The sequence below is a fragment of the Colias eurytheme genome, chromosome 2, assembly GCF_061535395.1.
Source record: "Colias eurytheme isolate Ceu_HAF_F1 chromosome 2, ilColEury1 Martin Lab GWU primary, whole genome shotgun sequence".
In the NCBI taxonomy this organism is placed as follows: domain Eukaryota; kingdom Metazoa; phylum Arthropoda; class Insecta; order Lepidoptera; family Pieridae; genus Colias; species Colias eurytheme.
In genome coordinates, this window is record NC_142981.1 from 3,085,001 (window position 1) to 3,104,840 (window position 19,840).

The window sequence follows — 19,840 nt, forward strand, 5'->3', positions numbered from 1 at the left end:
AATTTGAATTTGAATTTGAATCTGAATCTGAATCTGAATCTGAATCTGAATTTGAATTTGAATTTGAATTTGAATTTGAATTTGAATTTGAATTTGAATTTGAATTTGAATTTGAATTTGAATTTGAATTTGAATTTGAATTTGAATTTGAATTTGAATTTGAATTTGAATTTGAATTTGGATTTGAATTTGAATTTGAATTTGAATTTGAATTCGAATTTTTGAATTTGAATTTGAATTCAAATGTGTGTTCGTGTTGGTTTTCGTGTTCGTGTTCGTGTTCGTGTTCATGTTCGTGTTTGTGAATTGAATTTGAATTTGAATTTAAATTTGAATTCGAATTTTTGAATTTGAATTTGAATTTGAATTTGAATTCCAATGTGTGTTCGTGTTCGTAATTGTGTTTGTGTTTGTGTTTTTGTTCGTGTTCGTGTTCGTGTTCGTGTTCGTGTTCGTGTTCGTGTTCGTGTTCATGTTCGTGTTCGTGTTCGTGTTCGTGTTCGTGTTCGTGTTCGTGTTCGTGTTTGTGTATGTTCACATTCACTTTCACATTCACATTCACATTCACATTCACATTCACATTCACATTCACATTCACATTGTTCGTTGTTCGTTGTTCGTTGTTCGTTGTTCGTTGTTCGTTGTTCGTTGTTCGTTGTTCGTTGTTCGTTGTTCGTTGTTCGTTGTTCGTTGTTCGTTGTTCGTTGTTCGTTGTTCGTTGTTCGTTGTTCGTTGTTCGTTGTTCGTTGTTCGTTGTTCGTTGTTCGTTGTTCGTTGTTCGTTGTTCGTTGTTCGTTGTTCGTTGTTCGTTGTTCGTTGTTCGTTGTTCGTTGTTCGTTGTTCGTTGTTCGTTGTTCGTTGTTCGTTGTTCGTTGTTCGTTGTTCGTTGTTCGTTGTTCGTTGTTCGTTGTTCGTTGTTCGTTGTTCGTTGTTCGTTGTTCGTTGTTCGTTGTTCGTTGTTCGTTGTTCGTTGTTCGTTGTTCGTTGTTCGTTGTTCGTTGTTCGTGTTCGTGAATTTAATTTGAATTTGAATTTGAATTTGAATTTGAATTTGAATTTGAATTTGAATTTGAATTTGAATTTGAATTTGAATTTGAATTTGAATTTGAATTTGAATTCTAATGTGTGTTCGTGTTTGTGTTCGTGTGTGTGTTCGTGTTCGTGTTCGTATTCGTGTTCGTGTTCGTGTTCGTGTTCGTGTTTGTGTTTGTGTTTGTGTTTTTGTTCGTGTTCGTGTTCGTGTTCGTGTTCGTGTTCATGTTCGTGTTTGTGAATTGAATTTGAATTTGAATTTGAATTTAAATTTGAATTCGAATTTTTGAATTTGAATTTGAATTTGAATTTTAATTCCAATGTGTGTTCGTGTTCGTAATTGTGTTTGTGTTTGTGTTTTTGTTCGTGTTCGTGTTCGTGTTCGTGTTCGTGTTCGTGTTCGTGTTCGTGTTCGTGTTCATGTTCGTGTTCGTGTTCGTGTTCGTGTTCGTGTTCGTGTTCGTGTTTGTGTATGTTCACATTCACTTTCACATTCACATTCACATTCACATTCACATTCACATTCACATTCACATTCACATTCACATTCACATTCACATTCACATTCACATTGTTCGTTGTTCGTTGTTCGTTGTTCGTTGTTCGTTGTTCGTTGTTCGTTGTTCGTTGTTCGTTGTTCGTTGTTCGTTGTTCGTTGTTCGTTGTTCGTTGTTCGTTGTTCGTTGTTCGTTGTTCGTTGTTCGTTGTTCGTTGTTCGTTGTTCGTTGTTCGTTGTTCGTTGTTCGTTGTTCGTTGTTCGTTGTTCGTTGTTCGTTGTTCGTTGTTCGTTGTTCGTTGTTCGTTGTTCGTTGTTCGTTGTTCGTTGTTCGTTGTTCGTTGTTCGTTGTTCGTTGTTCGTTGTTCGTTGTTCGTTGTTCGTTGTTCGTTGTTCGTTGTTCGTTGTTCGTTGTTCGTTGTTCGTTGTTCGTTGTTCGTTGTTCGTTGTTCGTTGTTCGTGTTCGTGTTCGTGTTCGTGTTCGTGTTCGTGTTCGTGTTCGTGTTCGTGTTCGTGTTCGTGTTCGTGTGGGATTTCCGGGATAAAACCTATCCTATGTGTTAATCCAAGTTACCCTCTATATGTGTGCTAAAATTCATTGTAATCGGTTCAGTAGTTTTTGCGTGAAAGTGTAACAAACATCCATACAAACTTTCACATTTATAATATTAATAGGATGCATACGACGCTAAGGATTTTTTCAATATCAGAATAAAATGAGTCAAATATATTATGTAGATCTTAAAAGTTATAGCTATAGTCAGCTCAGGATAGATCGGGAAAGAACTTCAAAACGGTAATATAATTCCCTTTTCTGTTAAAGAAATTGTATATTCTGAAGGTGTTAGACGTAGACCACCGCAACGTCGTTACAAAGTCAATTAAACTTAGGAAAAATAGTAGACACTTTCCGGAAGTTCTTTAGAGAAACAGGCTTAGGGGTGTTCAAAGGAAAATGGGGTGAAATTAAATTATCTATGAACATTAAAATACTTTTGAAGGTAATGCAATGAGATCGGTATTTTCAATTATAGAATATTTTGTTTTTTTGAACAATTTAAATGATTTATTGAATGTCGAGAATAATATTTTATATTATTAAATAATAATAATCTATATATATAAAAATGAATTGCTGTTCGTTAGTCTCGCTTAAGGCGAAATACAATCATGCTTGTGCACCTTTTGGGCTACGCCCCCTGGGTGGAGCATAAGAGCGCGCGGGACGCTTCACAAAAATCCCCTCGCCACGCCATACAACTGAATAGATGACGGAAACATACGGAACTAACGGAGGTTCAATGAACTTTACTTATGGTACGGGAGCCAGGAACAAATTTTATGACCAAGTTCCTCTCAAGCGGTAATTAGTAAAATGCATCAAAGTATAGTATTATGAAGCCTCGTGAACGTCAGCTGGAGCTCGGTTGGGGGGAAGAGCGGTTGTAGCCTCCCGTATCAGCTGACGGTTTTTCCACCAAGATACAGCCAGCTGACCTATATATTTATCCACAGTTACATATAAGCTATCATCAGGTAAATTTTTGTTTGAGAGGAAATCACGGAAAATAAATTTTTTTCTTTCATGTTCGAGACACCAGCTGACGTATAATACACCATGTTGTAACCAGCTGATTATTTTTTTTCGTTGAGATATTGGGTTAGCTACAATTTGACAAATTTTTAGCTGAGAGGAAATGAATGAATGAATGCATTTTTATTCCTACGTGCGTGGGAGGCTACAACCGCTCACCCCCCCATCCGAGCGCCAGCTGACGTTCACGAGGCTTTATAATACTATACTCTGAGGCGTCTGACGAATTATCTCTTGAGACTAAATAATTAACCAAGTTTGCAACTGGCTCCCGTACCATTATATTCTTATATTCGCGCGGTTAAAGCTGAGTAAAGCGATCCGGCAACGTCTTTTCGTTGCCGGGCCCATCGAACTATAAAAATCGACCTTTGTTCCTTTGCACGAAGGTCGATTTTTAATTGGCACAAATCTGGTTACAAAAAGTGAGCTTGTTTTAACTAAATTATTTTATGATGTAATTATTTGTTATTGTTAGAATTGTCGCTACCTACGTTACTAGCTTATTTGCAAATCTTTGTAAACAAATTTTATAGTTTTTCGACATGGGGACTTTACGTACAATATGATAAGTATTAAAAATACATAATAGAATAATGCTATTTACGTTTCTTTTTTACATTATTATCGGTTTTAAAAGATTAAAAAAAAATGGGTTTTTGTTTTTATATCATATTTATTGAAAAAAAAAACAATAATAGACAAAAAATATTATTTACAATTTTGATTATTTTTGAATAAATATATCCGACATTTTGATATATGGTTTTGTTACCATTTTATTGTTCCAATGTTTATCTTCTTGATACGACTTCTTCACCTTGTTCCGTAAATAAATGTCTCTTGCCCGTTACTTTGAGCTATCCTTGTGCATTGAGGTGCTGAAACAACCATAATAAGTTATAATATGAGAAAAATTAATTGATAATACCTCTTATAATACCACGATTATTATAAAGATACTGTCATCAAAACTAGAAAAAATTGCACAGCTGTGTACGTTCCTTTGTCGCTTTATTATCCTAGCCGTAATAAACTCGATTGTCGGCGTCATACATAGCAAACTTTCTGAGAAAATCGTTCTTTTGTTTGAAAAATTTTACGGTTGACCGCAATTATTATAACAAGTGCTTTTATAAAAATTAGTAAAAAATTTCGCAGCTGTGTCCGTTCGTTTATCGCTCTATTGTCCTAGCTCGTAAAAAAGTCGATTGTCGGCATCATAGTTACATAACTACAAATTTTTCAAATATTTTTTATATAAAATTTATAAGTAATTATTCTTATGCATTGTCTTGGGATTGCTCACATGTGTATAGAATTGTTAGTAGATCAGCAATAAGCCTAAAATAGCATGATATCTAATAAGTAAAAAAATTACAATTACCGGTGCAGTGAAAGACCTCAGACAATAGTTATAATACAATAATAATAATAAAAAAAAAAGTTATACGCAATAGGGTTGAAATAAAAATTGTTTCTGATCTCACTGGTAATTACCTACCCGTCAGTGATAACTTACACTAGTCTGAAATATTCCACTATCTTCAATCTTATGACTTATAAATAAATGACATAAGAATAAACTTACACAAAAAAAGTACTATGTGAAACTGTCTGAAGATCCACATCAGTTTCTGGTAATCATGGTTGGTCTAAAAGACCAACGTGTCTTTATTGCGTCCTGGCTTGCAAGCTGCACATCGGATTTTTCGTGGTCGCACTTCGCTATTAGAAATAAACAGTAGTATATTTATTGGAAAATGAAATCTCAAAAAACAACTAAAACATTACCTATTTATACCAATAATAAAATTATAAATAAAAATAAAGACAGAGTGCATAAAATTATAAAATCTTGAATTGTGCGTTGCTAAATTCAGACTTTGTAAACATATATGTACTAATACAAAAATCATAAATAGGTAATGAAATCTCAAAATATGACTAAAATAATATTACTTATTACAAATAAAAATAACCATCAGATTTTCATTTATGCGTTTCTCAATTTAGACTTGTAAACATATACCTAGTAATCAAAATATTTGAAGTTGAAATCTTTAGACTTGTAGCGACCGAAAGACATAATAAATATAAATAAGCATGATAAACATTAAACTTACCTATTTAGATTTAATAACTATAGTTTCTTCATCTGCCTTCGCAACATTTTCTTCCTAATGTTCTCACCATCAATGTTTTGGCCACCAAAATTCACCATGTTTATGAAAAACTTTAGTAACACTAACACTAAATCACGTATGCGAGTAGACAACGGCACCGCGCGAAAAAGTTGTACAGGACTGCTCTCTAAGACGCGTTGGCGTCGACTAACAGGAGGCGGAACGGCGGAAGCGACCGGCCTGCGCGCAATTTTTTGCTCATAGTTTATAAATATATTTTTTTTTAATTACTGATGTATTAATTGAAAAATCTAATCCCGTACGTCCCTCAAGAATTGAATGGAAGTGGATGTGGATAAAGTTTCATTGATATTACTTTACTATTGTCCAAATGAAATTGATTGATTGTTTAATTTTTGGGCAACTTCACAACGTTTTTCTATCGAGGCAAATTTTGCCAATCGTGTTTCGGTTCCCAAACGTCACTAAACAAACTCTTCAATTAAATAAATCGATAAATAAAAAAAATCAAATTCAAAGTTTTTGAAGAAAAAAATTAATTCTCCGTGCACTCGAAACGTCTGTTTTGGGTCTCATTTCGCCTTAAACTCGAGAACGGCTGAACGGATTTATCTTATCTTGGTCTTGAATTATTCGTGGAGGTCTAGGGAAGGTTTAAAGCGCGTCACACACGGTGAAGATACTATAATATTTTATCTTAAGATACTGTTATATTTTATATTACAGTATCTTAACGCATCCGGTATCAGGATGCGTTAAGATACTGTAATATAAAATATAACAGTATCTTAAGATAAAATATTATAGTATCTTCACCGTGTGTGACGCGCTTAAAAGGTGAGAAAAATTCGAATAATTATTGCGAGTAAGATAGGTATAGTAAGACGACAATTCCATTTTCCCATATAAAGTTGACCATTTACTTTCTGTCAAACATTTGACGGTATTTGTACTCTCAGTTCCACTCGAATTGAAGAACGCATTAAAACAAGACTTTTGAATCGACAACATAATATCAAATTTGCTCATAACATCGTGTATTTAAATTTGAAAATATAAATATTATAGTAAACCGTAGTCATGTAGCCACCCGCGTCTTACCCACAAGGGCCTCTCGCGGACGCTTGCCTACCAGATTCACCTCACCTCCCGCGCCCCTCTGTAACGGTCGGCGCGTCTGCCGCACGTGCAGCAGGGACGCTTGCCAATAAGGTTCACCTCACCTCCCGCGCCCCTCTGTAACGGCCGGCGCGTCTCCCGCACGTGCAGCCGTTAGTTTAGTCGAGGATAAACCGCGAACGCGAAGCTACGCCTAACTTTAACGTTTCCCGCGCAAACCCTAATTTGATCTTGTGTGCATTCTCATAATATAGTGTATTGTGACCTTGTGTGGAAAGGCGACCACTGATCCACAACCTTTGTACAAGTATTTTATTAGTAAAGAACTGACATCCACCCCTGAGTTATCATTTCTGCCTGCTGGCAGTGGCGTACCCCATACCTGTGACGACCTATGTCTATATCTGGCGTAACAGTGGGTGGATTAGTGGTTAAACGATTCGTGTTGTGTAGTTGAATTCGTACGAACTATCCGTTATTTCAGTTAATAATAATGACGCGTACCAGACAACAACAACAGTGTTTCCATGCTCCTGGAAGGTCTTCAGAGAACACAAACAAATGCGATAAAAGAAATCCTGGATAGTATTATGGGAAACCGCGCAATGACCTCGACTCCCGCGCCGACGGCCGAAAACGGTAATTTTGCGCGGTGTAAGGCGGTATTTAGCGGCGCACCGAACGAATCGATAGAAGGATTCATAGACGCAGTGGAAAGCTACAAAGAGTGCGCCAACGTGGCTGATACCAATGCAATTAAAGGAATGTCAATGTTGTTGACGTATGATGCGGCCACCTGGTGGCAGGGCATTAAGAGTCAAATATCTACGTGGGACGAGGTCGTATTTAACTTAAGAAGCGCTTACGGCGACCGACGGCCGCCCCACAGAATATACCGCGACTTGTTCGAAAACGAACAAGGGAAAGAAAATACAGACGTGTTCGTGGCGAAAGCTCGCGCCTTGTTGGCAAGGTTGCCACCGAGTGACTTAACTGAAAAAGTGAAACTAGATATGATATACGGCCTGTTAAACATTCGTATAAGAAAACGACTCCGCAGAGAGGAGTTTACGACATTCGCCGAATTACTTAAACACGCGAGAAATATTGAAGACTCGTAATACGTAAATTACGTAAATAAATCGGAAAAGTTCTATAGTCTCGAATTACCCGTGCGCGATCGTGACTTTCAAAATCGTTCGTTAAATACAGTGAACAATGACTATTTTAATAGTGAAATGCTGACCGGTATTCCTTATGAAAATGAGTTCTGTCAATCGGACATTTTATTCGCGAACGATACATACAACAATCATGATCACGATGCTCATCCGATTGGTTCACATATTAACCAAAAGTGTATTAAGTCGGATTTTATATGTAATAAATGTTCAAAATATAAAACCTGTAATAAGTCAGATTTTTCGCAAAAATCAACGGATGAAAGAAACAGTAACGTTACTGATGATGTGAATTTAATATATTGTTATGATGATAATTATGTGCGTGTTAAGGACGATGACGACTTGTTGGCATGTAGCGTCGGCGATAGGCCCGTCAAACGTCGCGACTTACGTCCCATTTTCAAAATCGAGATTTTGGGAGTAAATGGTACAGCTTTAATTGATACTGCCGCGAAACACTGTATTGCCGGTTGGAGTGAATATCAGCTCCTTAGTTTTAAATTCAAAAATAATATTAAATTCAATAATTACTTGTAAAAACAGTATAAATTAGTAATAGTTAACTATCTTATCAACGTACAAGTGTTATTTAATGTGAAATACGTATAATTACGTGACTGAAGCTGCGTTTTGTATAACGTGGATGTCAACGGCAACGGAAATTCAAATTCGAATTTCTTCTTGGATAAAACCAGGGGAGTACTAGTTTTAATATATCTTATTTATAGATACACACAACATTCACATTCATTTAAACTAATATAACACTGCTCATATTTTATGAGTAACGTCACAATAAATACATGAGCGCATAGTTATCGTCTCACTTTGCTTGACAAGTTGGAAGCAATTTAGAGGACAAAAACTAATAGCTCCAGACAAAATATACTTCAGTTCTAATACAAAACCTATATCTTATCCATTCACTATCTACTCTTTTCTTATAATTAAACCATATTAAGCCTATCTAACACAAGCAAAATTGTTTTAATTGTATCATATTATTATATACACTTTTTAACATCTATTTCACCTGTTTCAGCAACTAAAATTACAACATGCTGACCCGCAAGGCAGTGGCCAAAGATATGGAAAACAAACTAAAGGCCACACTACAGGATTTAAAGGCTTCTCAATCCCTGTGTGAACAACTCTTGCTGGAGAGAGAGGAACACGAGGTAGAAATCCAGCAAATAATAAACAAGAATACTAGTCTGAAGGCCGAGCTAGCTGAACTCCACACTCAATATATGGACAGCCAAAACAAATGCACAGCCCTTCAAGACCTTGTTGACAGCTTCCAACAGTGTTCCAATGACCACGAGAAGGCTCTCAGTCGTATCGTTGAACTGGAATGCAGTTTAATGGAGGTTCAGGAGGATAACTCCAAGCGGCTATGCACTTCATCGATCAGTCTTTTTGGTGAACTGCTTGAATGTGGACAGTTAAGTGGCTTTGAAAACAATAGAAAAATCAAGTTAAATTCACACAATAAATTAAAAAAATATCTCAAATTAAGTAGGTTTATTAAACGCACTAAATTAGTTATTAGAAATAGGTTTTCATTAAAAAATGTAGCACAATTGCAAAATAAAAATAAAAGCCTTTTGAAAGAGTTAGATAGATATCATAGGGACTTAGAACATTATAAAATGATGTATGAAGTAGAAACTACTGAACTTCAGGAGAAAATAGACTCATTAAATGATTCATTACATGACCTCAAACAAGAATATTCTGCTGCCCAGTTACAAATTACTGAACACATAAAAGAGGCAGATTACTTAATAAAGTTAAGCAATGAAAATATGGATCGCTTCGAGTCTATGACCAATAATTATGTATGTCAGTGTTCCATAAGTGACAATGAGCAACCGTCGCCCCATAAGACCATTGACTGCACTGACATGCATAGTATCCAACCAACGGCAACAATTTCATCTAGTAAAACAAAACATCTTTCCATGCAGGAAATTGTTGTGTTGTCAGATAATATAGGTCAGGGATTTGGCGCTTTGCTTAACAACTTAGGGCATAAAGTAACCAATTTTTGCACTCCTAATAGTTCATTTACATATATCATGAATTCGTTAGATAATTTTAGTTTTAAGGAAAATAGTATTGTTATTATATTATACGGAGATAGTTTTAATTTAAAAAAACATGACATTGATATAGGATTTCAAAAAATGTTGAAAATTAGTAGTGAGACAAAATGCAAATTTATGTTGTGTACATTGCCATATTTGCCTGGTTTGACACAAAATCAAAACAAGTTTATCTATAATATCAATTTAAAATTATATAATTTAACAAATCATCATAGTGATGCATTTATATATTTTGACATAAATTCTTGTATAAAATCTTTTTGTTTGACAAAGAATACAGTGTATCTGCCATCTAGATATAAGAGAGAACTTGCTATGTTAATAGCATATAAAATTATTAACCAGTCTGATACATGTTCAGTAGCAGACCATCGATCTACTATAATTTTATGTAGTAGTAATTATATACATCAACCTAGGTTAAGTGTTGATAGACAAACTAGCCCTAAGCTAGATTTAAACTAGTATGTAAGACAACAGCTAAGCAGCCTTTTTCCATTGTACATCAAAATATTCAAGGCTTGGCTAGCAAATTATTAGAAATAGAATTATTTTTAAATCATAATAGAATTAAAATATTTTGTGTAACAGAACATTGGCTTAAACAATGTCAGTTGTTAATAAATATTGATAATTATAAATTAAAAAGTATATACTTTAGGACAAATGCTATTCATGGAGGTTCTCTTATTTTTGTACACAATAGTTTAAAATGCAAGGAACGAACTGACATTGTTAGCCTTTCTGTAGAACGCACCATTGAACTGTCCTGTGTTGAGCTTGAGCGTTACATTATTGTTTGCGTATACAGACCTCCTTCCAGTGACTATAATTTGTTTGAGACAGTCATGGAAGAAATATTAAAGCGTTTAGGCAGGAGTAAAAAGAAGGTAATAGTATGTGGTGATTTTAATATTGATTTACTTTCACACACACAAACGGCAACACGAATAGTTAATTTGTTTCATTCATTTAATCTGTATAAACTTTTTGATGAGCCTACACGAATAACACCTACTTCTGCAACTTGTATTGATAATATATACTGTGATTGCAAATGTTTAGAAAAATATATTCTCAACACGCTAACTTCGGATCACTGTGGCCAGAAAGTAGTTTTTGAATGGGATTGCATACCTACATTTAAAAGAATTAATGTTAGGCCTATAACTAGAAAAGGCATTCATACATTTAGAAATAATATTGATAATAAACTACCTGACCTGAATAATCAATCCTTTCATAAAAATCCTTGTGAAATGTTTACAAATCTTTTTAAGTTCATTCATAGTGAATATGAAAAAATATTTAAAATTAAATCTTTAACTATTACCAAGGATTTACCATTCAGCCAATGGGCAACTCCTAGTATACACAGATGCAGGAACGTTCTTTACGAGTTATATGGTATGAAACAATATAACAAAGACTTATCATTTCTTAGTTATGTTAGAAATTATTCAAAAACATTTAAAAAAGTTTGTTTCACCGCCAAGAGTTTGTATATCAGAGACAAAATACGCAACTCTGACAATAAAGTTAAAACGGTTTGGACAATTATTAATGGTGAATTGGGCAAAATCCGATCAAACGATAGTACCATAAAACTTGTCAACTCTGGTAGGGTCATTGACAAAAGTGCTGATGTTGCGCTTGCTTTTGAAGATTTCTTTAGTAGTGTCCCTGCTAGTTTAACTAAGAATTTAAATTCGTCTTCAGCGCTTGCAGAGTCTTTATTGAGGGATCACGTTGCTGAGTGTAACAAATTATTTGAATTGCGACACGTGACTGCTGATGAAATTGTTAAAACTTTTAAAACATTAAATTTAAAAAAAACATGTGATCTCTGGGGTATGTCTGTAAATTTAGTAAATAATATCATAGAAAACATTGCCAATCAACTAGCGTTTATATTTAATCAGTGTTGCGACTGTGGTATTTTCCCTGATTTACTAAAGTTTAGCAAAGTTATTCCTTTATTTAAAAGTGGTGACCAAGAAGACAGTAATAACTATAGGCCAATTTCCATATTACCAACTTTGAGCAAAGTCTTCGAGAAACTAATTTTAAACCAATTAAATAGTCATTTTGCATCAAATGGTTTACTGCACGCCAAACAGTATGGTTTCACAAAGGGGCGCTCTACCACTGATGCCGGAGTAGCTCTTTTATCACATATATACAAAGCATGGGAAAATTCAAAGAATGCTTTGGGGATATTCTGCGACCTTTCTAAGGCTTTCGACTGTGTAGAACATTCCACTCTATTACGGAAACTAAATTTTTATGGTATCAAAGGTTTAGCTCAGGATCTCATAGCTTCATATCTTCAGAACAGGGTACTAACCGTTGTCGTTAATGGAGAGAAATCTCGCGGTGCGCCGATTAACATAGGTGTTCCGCAGGGATCTATCTTAGGACCGTTTTTGTTCTTAGTGTATATTAATGACCTACCTTATTATTTGCAGGATATGTGTGAAATAGTACTGTTTGCAGATGACACCTCATTAATTTTTAATGTGGATAGACATGACACAAATGTTGACGAAGTAAACTCTGCTCTTTTACGCATATCCGATTGGTTTAATGCTAATAATTTACTATTAAATACAAAAAAAACAAATTGTGTAGAATTTATCCTCCCAAATGTAAAAAAGGTGCAAAGGAATATTATTTTAAACGGGGAGGTATTATACCCTGTGGAATCGACTGTTTTTCTTGGTTTGACATTAGATGAGAAGCTTCAATGGGGGGCCCATGTTGCCACCACCGCTGCTAAGCTCAGCTCAGCTGCATATGCAGTTAGAAGAATAAGGCATCTCACCGATGAAGAAACGGCTAGATTGGTTTACTTTAGCTACTTTCACAGCATAATGTCCTATGGAATCCTGCTATGGGGCAGGGCTGCAGATATAGAAACTATATTCATATTACAGAAAAGAGCCATACGCTCTGTATATAATTTGCGTGCTCGAGACTCACTAAGAGATCTCTTTAAGAATACTGGTATCCTTACTGTACCGTCGCAGTATATATTTAATAATATTTTATATGTACATAATAACGCTTACTTACACACAAAAGTAGGAGATAGACATTGTTATGACACAAGAAACAGAAATAAAATTGAAATGCCATTATTCCGGCTAGCTAAAGTTAAAAATTCATTTATGGGCCAAGGTATACGCTTTTACAACAGAATTCCTCATAATATTAAAGAGTTTAATAGTTCTACATTTAAATCTTATATAAAAAATGTACTTGTCAAGAGAGCCTATTACAGTATTAAGGAATATATGGAAGATAAAAACCCATGGAGGGTTGTCGCGTAAAAACCACAGGACAGTTCTTTGGTATATTATGATAATATATTATGATATTACATATTATGTAATTTGTAAAATTGTAAATCTGACATGATTTAAAAGAGCAACTATGGAGTTTCTTGCCGATTCTTCTCCGTAGATACTGCTTTCCGAATCGGTGGTAATGTTAAAAACATGTACTTAATGACGTTTCAAAAGTGCTTCTAGAAGAAGTCTAATTGAATAAATAAATGTTTGAGTTTGAGTTTGAGTTTACACACTATATGCTCTCCTTCTACGCAAAGGCCACCCGCTCACGCCCTCGACGAGGCAAATTAAACTCGCCGATGGCCACGCACGTGAAATGAACGTTCTCACTACCACGTTGCAGGTGCGGTTGGAACACGTTATCATCACAATACCATTTCTCATTTTCCCCGAGTCCGGCGACAACGAGACATTACTCGGTATAGATTTTCTTAGGGCTATGGGTGTCGTTATTAATTTCTCCAAGGAATTATGGTATTTTGACAACGATCATCACGTTAAACATACGCTATTTTTTGAACCAACTTCGCGTGGCACTACTTGTGCCTCTACAGATGTTCTCCGGGATGACGAGGGTACTCAGCTGGAGTCGGCAGAACGAGACGAACTCGCTCAGATCCTCGTTAAGCACGCGCACATTTTCCGTCTAGGGGGAGCTCCTACGCCTTTCGCGGAGCACCGTATAGATACAGGTGAACACCCACCGATAGCAGTGCCCCCATACCGTTTGAATCCCGCGAAGAAAGAGGTGATGAAAAAAGAAATTGAGAAAATGCTGCAGGAAGATATAATTGAAGAGTGCGAGTCCGCATGGTGCGCTCCAGCGTTGATGATACCTAAGGCTCGTGGCGGCGTCAGGTTCTGTGTAGATTACAGGCGCCTGAACGCTGTTACCAAGTCGGACACGTACCCCATGCCACTAATTGATGAGCTCCTGCAATCAACAAAAAGGAACTGCTTCATGAGCACGCTGGACCTCAGATCTGGTTACTGGCAAGTAAGCGTGCGGGTAGAAGACAGGGATAAGACAGCCTTCATATCTCCGCTCGGCATATATCGCTTTAAGCGCATGCCTTTCGGCCTCAAGAACGCGCCGGCCACATTCCAGCGGCTGATCGACCGCCTCCGCTCCTGCGCATCTTTAAAGGACGTAGTCCTGTTAGCCTACTTGGATGACCTCCTGATAATCTCAAGTGGATTCCAACAGCACCTCAGGCAAGACCTCGAGGCAGTTTTCGAGCGCTTGACTGAATATAACCTCCATGTAAATAGAGAGAAATGTGTTTTTGCAAGGGAGAGAGTAAAGTACCTTGGACACATAATCACACAGGAAGGCGTATCCATCGACAATGATAAGGTTAGCGCTGTACTCGAAATGAAGGAACCGGCAAATCTCAAGCATATGAGAACTTTCCTTCAAACGTGCTCGTGGTTTAGGAAATTCATTCCTAACTTTTCCCAAGTGGCTGAACCGTTAACGCGTTTGACACGAAAGAAACAACCATGGACTTGGGGTGAAGCTCAATTACAAGCTTTCAATGAGCTCAAGCGGTTGCTGACTTCAGCCCCAATTTTGATCCAAGCTGATTTTAGTCGGCCTTTTATATTACGAACGGATGCCAGTAATTACGCTTTAGGAGCTGTGTTACTTCAGGGGGAGTTAAAAGAGGAAAGACCAATTGAGTACGCGAGTCGACTCCTTACCTCAGCGGAACGAAACTACTCTACCACCGAGCGTGAAGCTCTGGCGGTGGTATGGGCAGTCGAACGTTTTAGATCATACCTCGATGGGCAACCCGTTATTATTGGAAGTGATCACCAACCACTCCGCTGGCTGCTGACCTTAAAATCACCAACCGGTCGGCTAGTGCGGTGGGCTCTCAAACTCCAGTCGTTTGATATACAATTCCAGTATACTCCAGGTAAAGCAAATGTTGTGGCCGACACACTAAGTAGGCCGATCTGCACAGGAGAAACCCGCGATCAATGCGGCATTTGCTCTGTAATAATAGACGTACCTGTGAAGAAACCGGATCTGTTGAGACAGGAACAGCTGGCAGATCCAGAACTGGAGAAGATTGTCAAGGAGCTCGAAGCCACCGATGAAGTCGCAGCCCAGCGATGGACAGAGCGGGGATATATGATGGATCAAGGAGTGCTGTACCGGTATAACCCCGACTCGGACAGTGAATCACCACAACTTGTAGTTCCAGCTGGTCAACAGCAAGACATCTTGAAGCAATGTCATGACTCTGCAGTAGCAGGGCATCCTGGTATTGACAATACTTACAAGAAAGTATCACAGCTATACTTCTTCACAGGAATGCGCAGGATAATAGCCGACTACGTGAAAGCCTGCGTTCAATGCCAACGATACAAGGCCACCAATAACAAGCCTCCAGGCCTCCTCCAGACGCCCGTCATGAATCAACGTAACGAGGTGTTGGCCATAGATCTATTCGGCCCATTACCGGAAGGAGAGGAAGGGGAACGGTGGATATTCCTCGTTGAAGACACGGCCACAAGATGGGTAGAACTATACGCACTTAAGGATGCTACAGCTGAAGCCTGCGCACGTGTCCTCATCGAAGAATTCTTCATGCGGTTTGGGTTGCCTCGTCGGATCATATCCGACAACGGAGTTCAGTTCATTTCGGCAGTCATGCGTCAATGTATGTCAGTCTTGGGTGTGACACAGAACTTGGTGCCACTGTATATATATATAGACATAGGTCGTCACAGGTATGGGGTACGCCACTGCCAGCAGGCAGAAATGATAACTCAGGGGTGGATGTCAGTTCTTTACTAATAAAATACTTGTACAAAGGTTGTGGATCAGTGGTCGCCTTTCCACACAAGGTCACAATACACTATATTATGAGAATGCACACAAGATCAAATTAGGGTTTGCGCGGGAAACGTTAAAGTTAGGCGTAGCTTCGCGTTCGCGGTTTATCCTCGACTAAACTAACGGCTGCACGTGCGGGAGACGCGCCGGCCGTTACAGAGGGGCGCGGGAGGTGAGGTTAACCTTATTGGCAAGCGTCCCTGCTGCACGTGCGGCAGACGCGCCGACCGTTACAGAGGGGCGCGGGAGGTGAGGTGAATCTGGTAGGCAAGCGTCCGCGAGAGGCCCTTGTGGGTAAGACGCGGGTGGCTACATGACTACGGTTTACTATAATATAATTTTGATTTTCGTACATGTCAATCATTAGTTGTCAATCCTGTCAAATACGGAAAATATTGTTTGACATTCATGCGTTCAAAAATGTATTTTGTGTAAAATAATTAAAAAGTAAAAAGGGTGAATAAACTATTGTCTGTATTTTTTTAAATCAATTATTGAAAAGTGCAATTATTATACAAATATACATTAAAATTCCTCAAATATTTGTATTTACGCGTGCTTTCAGAAATTGATAAGGTATTTTCGGTGAGGAAACTAACCAAGAAGGATAGTTCGATTAATTATTTAAAAAAAAAATCTATTATAAAAATGTAAAAATTCTGACAATTATTTGTCGCGATTTCGTCGACTGCTTCAACAATATTGCGTTGAAATAATATTATAAGGGCCGGCGCCCACTGCCGGCACGGCACGGCATGGCACGGCAGAGCATCCCGCGGCGTGCAATGGCATCCCGCGGCATGCCGTGGCATCCTGCTAAAAGCCCCACTAATGCTGCATAAGTTTCAACCTTATTTCAACTAGCTAGCAATCATAATTCCTCGACCCCAAAGCAAGACACGTCATGCCGCCGCATCCTGCGGCGTGCCGCGTCATGCTGCAGCATCCTGCGATACGTCGCGGCATCGTGGCATCGAAATAAAGTAACTTGAATTCTAAACTGATTGAAATAAGATTCAAAATAACTTCATTAGTAATAAAATCCTCTGCCCTGCCATGCCACGCCGTGCCGGCAGTGGGCGCCGGCCCTAACGTTAAAATTGAAACGGAGGCCCTGACTCATTCGGTTAAGTTGCGTTTTGAAGATTACATCCATTTACGCGATGCAATTAGCACAGAGAAGAAGATGCAGAAAATGTTGGGCGTTGATTATTTTACCGGCGGCATACACAGGTAGAATAGCCCAAGTGAATATGTGCAAGATGCAATGACATAATAATATGTTCGTTATTATGGTCGGCCAGATCTATTCATTACATTTATATGTAATCCGAAATGGATGAAAATTATTCAACTGTTGCTTCAATGGATGTATTCAATCGAATGACGAAAATCTGGCTTGCAGCATGCACACATTTTAATTTGGTTAGTCAAAAGAATAAAATATACGAGTGTGCGGGGATTGCTAATCCTGAAACCGATCCAGACCGACATGTCGTTGTTATCACGAATATGATTCATGGACCGTGTGAAACCATCAACCAACAAACACCATGCATAGTTGACAGCGAGTGTACCAAAAGGTATCCACGAAAATTGATGGCAGAGACCATCACAGGCAACTTTGGTTACTCACTGTCTCAGCGTCGATCGCCTAATGATAATGGTAGAATTATTATCACTACTAAAGTGAAACGAAACGATGGCGTGGTCGATAACAGTTAAAGAATGAAAAGAGTTAATGCATGCTGCACAACTTATTAAAATTCAATCATTTTTCTCTGAGACGTGTTTGAAGTAATAAATTAAAATACTATTACATATCAATCCATATAAATATTTATTTTGTATCATTGTATTACTTAATCAAAGCCTAAATTAGTTCAGCTAAAAGGTAACACAACATTCATTGACAGGGCGGTACAAAGTTCGCCGGGACAGCTAGTTATATATATATATATATATATATATATATTTACATCATACAATCTTTTTGGCGTCATGCACGTCGTGCATCATTACGACGTCCCCCAGTTCCCCTTGCTTTTTTTAACATGTGTTAATGAATATTGCTTAGTTTTTCGATAGCCAGCTCCGTGGGGTACGTCATTTTCGAATAATTTAATTTTTCGCGATATTCTTCTTGCGTTCGTGCCGCAACATTTTTGAACCCCGAACCATGCTCATAAATTATAGGCGTCCTGGATATATTGATCGTGATTTATCTATCGCATCGACTATCTAGCGTCCTCATAGCATGAACGGCATATTTTGTGAGTGCGACGTTGCCAGATTTCGGTTTCTTTTATTAACGCTTGTCTTTTCATTTATACTAATTTCGTAAGATCTATACATATACGGATGCACATTATTTTTATATCATTTATTATTATCTATATACACAACTAAGTAACAATGGATTTTGATAAAGTTTAGTACACAAATAGTTTATAATAAGAGAAAGAAAATTAAGCTCATGTCTGTAATTTTTACATGAAAAATCGCAGGTAGTTGCTAAAATAACAAGCATATAATTATGTACATGTTTATCTAGTCTATTTTTTTATAAGACAATTAGGTAGGTAATAACTTTATTTGTGAACCAATATTATATATGGACGTCAAATATTATATACGGACGTCCAATATCTATATACGGACGCCTAATAGCTATATACGGACGTTAAATAACCTGGCTACTTTAATTGTAAAAATGTGGCACTATTTTTTTTGAAGTGAAACTTCTTTATCGGGGTGGGAAAAAAATTTAGTGTAACATTTTTTCGTTACGCGCCATCTTCTTATGCCTACCACGCGTGATTCGACGTAAATTATTTTTTGAAAAATAAGGTCATAAAGAAGTTTCACTTCTTACGTGTGTACACTAGTACACGCACACATTTTTTTTTTATAATCGATAGGCCATCGTTTGACCACAATCCCACCTGAGTAAAAGCGACGATGTGGTCTACTTGGGTACACGTCTGCCTAGGAGAAGCCTATTCACCCTAGCTTTGAAGAGGTCCAGGTTGTATTGCTCAGGAAAAATAGTGGTAGGGAGTGAATTCCATTGTTTGGCTGTTTTAATTATGAAAGAAGACTCGAAGCGACGAGTTCGAATGTTAGGGATATCCACAATGAAAGGATGAAACCCCTCGACACGCTTCGAACTACGATTGAGGGATAATTTACTATTTAAGGCAGTACTGTTTGGCTACAAGCTACTGTATGATGGAAATACTGTTACCAATCGTGTTGCATCACTTGCACCATATTGGATTATTCTCATTTGTCCCCACAGATTTTCCCGGGATCAATGGGAATTATTGGCATTTAGTAGGAAGATATATTTTTAGAGAGAAGAAGAGAGATTTTGAGAATATCCCACTAGATTTGAATTGAACATTCGTATATAGCAATTGGACGTCCGTATATATAGCTATTGGCCGTCCGTATAAAGCTATTGTACGTCCGTTCAATATAAACATATTTACTACTAGGTTTCCGCCCGCGGCTTCGCCCGCGCAGTCAAAGAAAAACCCGCATAGTTCCCGTTCCCGTGGGATTTACGGGATTTCGTCATTTTCCCGGGATAAAAAGTAGCCTATGTCCTTTCTCGGGTATCAAAATATCTCCATACCAAATTTCATGAAAATTGGTTCAGTAGTTTAGGCGTGATTGAGTAACAGACAGACAGACAGAGTTACCTTTGCATTTATAATATTAATAATATAGTATGGATGTTGTTATTTTAACTGAAAGTTACGATCGTGGTCTTTTCGCTTTAAATCTTATGGCTTATAAAGAATTTCACCCACGATAAACACTACTGTTCCGCTACCGTCGCTTAAATTTCCTCCAATTTGGTAACATTTTTCATAACTGCTCCACTCCTATTAGCTTTAGCGTGATATTATATAGCTTATAGACTTACTTACTTAGACAACACTGAAAGA

General features: G+C 37.4%; 2 protein-coding genes and 1 long non-coding RNA gene across 3 annotated transcripts; 2 read left to right on the top strand and 1 right to left on the bottom strand.

Annotated features, from left to right (window-relative positions):
* Nucleotides 1-3,789: 3,789 nt before the first annotated feature.
* On the bottom strand, nt 3,790-5,850 carry LOC149910145 (uncharacterized). Its single transcript, XR_016457255.1, has 3 exons — nt 5,249-5,850; nt 4,714-4,850; nt 3,790-4,003 (listed from the first exon to the last, which is right to left on the bottom strand). It is a non-coding gene; the product is annotated as an uncharacterized LOC149910145 (long non-coding RNA).
* Nucleotides 5,851-6,993: 1,143 nt separating this feature from the next.
* LOC149910146 (activity-regulated cytoskeleton associated protein 1-like) lies at nt 6,994-7,509 on the top strand. The gene has a single exon (XM_090109072.1). The coding sequence runs from the start codon at nt 6,994-6,996 to the stop codon at nt 7,507-7,509; it is 516 nt and encodes a 171-aa protein (XP_089965198.1).
* Nucleotides 7,510-8,049: 540 nt separating this feature from the next.
* On the top strand, nt 8,050-13,253 carry LOC149910147 (uncharacterized). Its single transcript, XM_090110732.1, has one exon. The coding sequence runs from the start codon at nt 8,631-8,633 to the stop codon at nt 10,146-10,148; it is 1,518 nt and encodes a 505-aa protein (XP_089966858.1). The 5' UTR covers nt 8,050-8,630; the 3' UTR covers nt 10,149-13,253.
* The last annotated feature ends 6,587 nt before the right edge of the window (nt 13,254-19,840 follow it).

Excerpts from the sequence above, each read along its gene's own strand:
- LOC149910146 (XM_090109072.1), top strand. The coding sequence starts at position 6,994 with ATGACCTCGACTCCCGCGCCGACGGCCGAAAACGGTAATTTTGCGCGG.
- LOC149910147 (XM_090110732.1), top strand. The coding sequence starts at position 8,631 with ATGCTGACCCGCAAGGCAGTGGCCAAAGATATGGAAAACAAACTAAAG.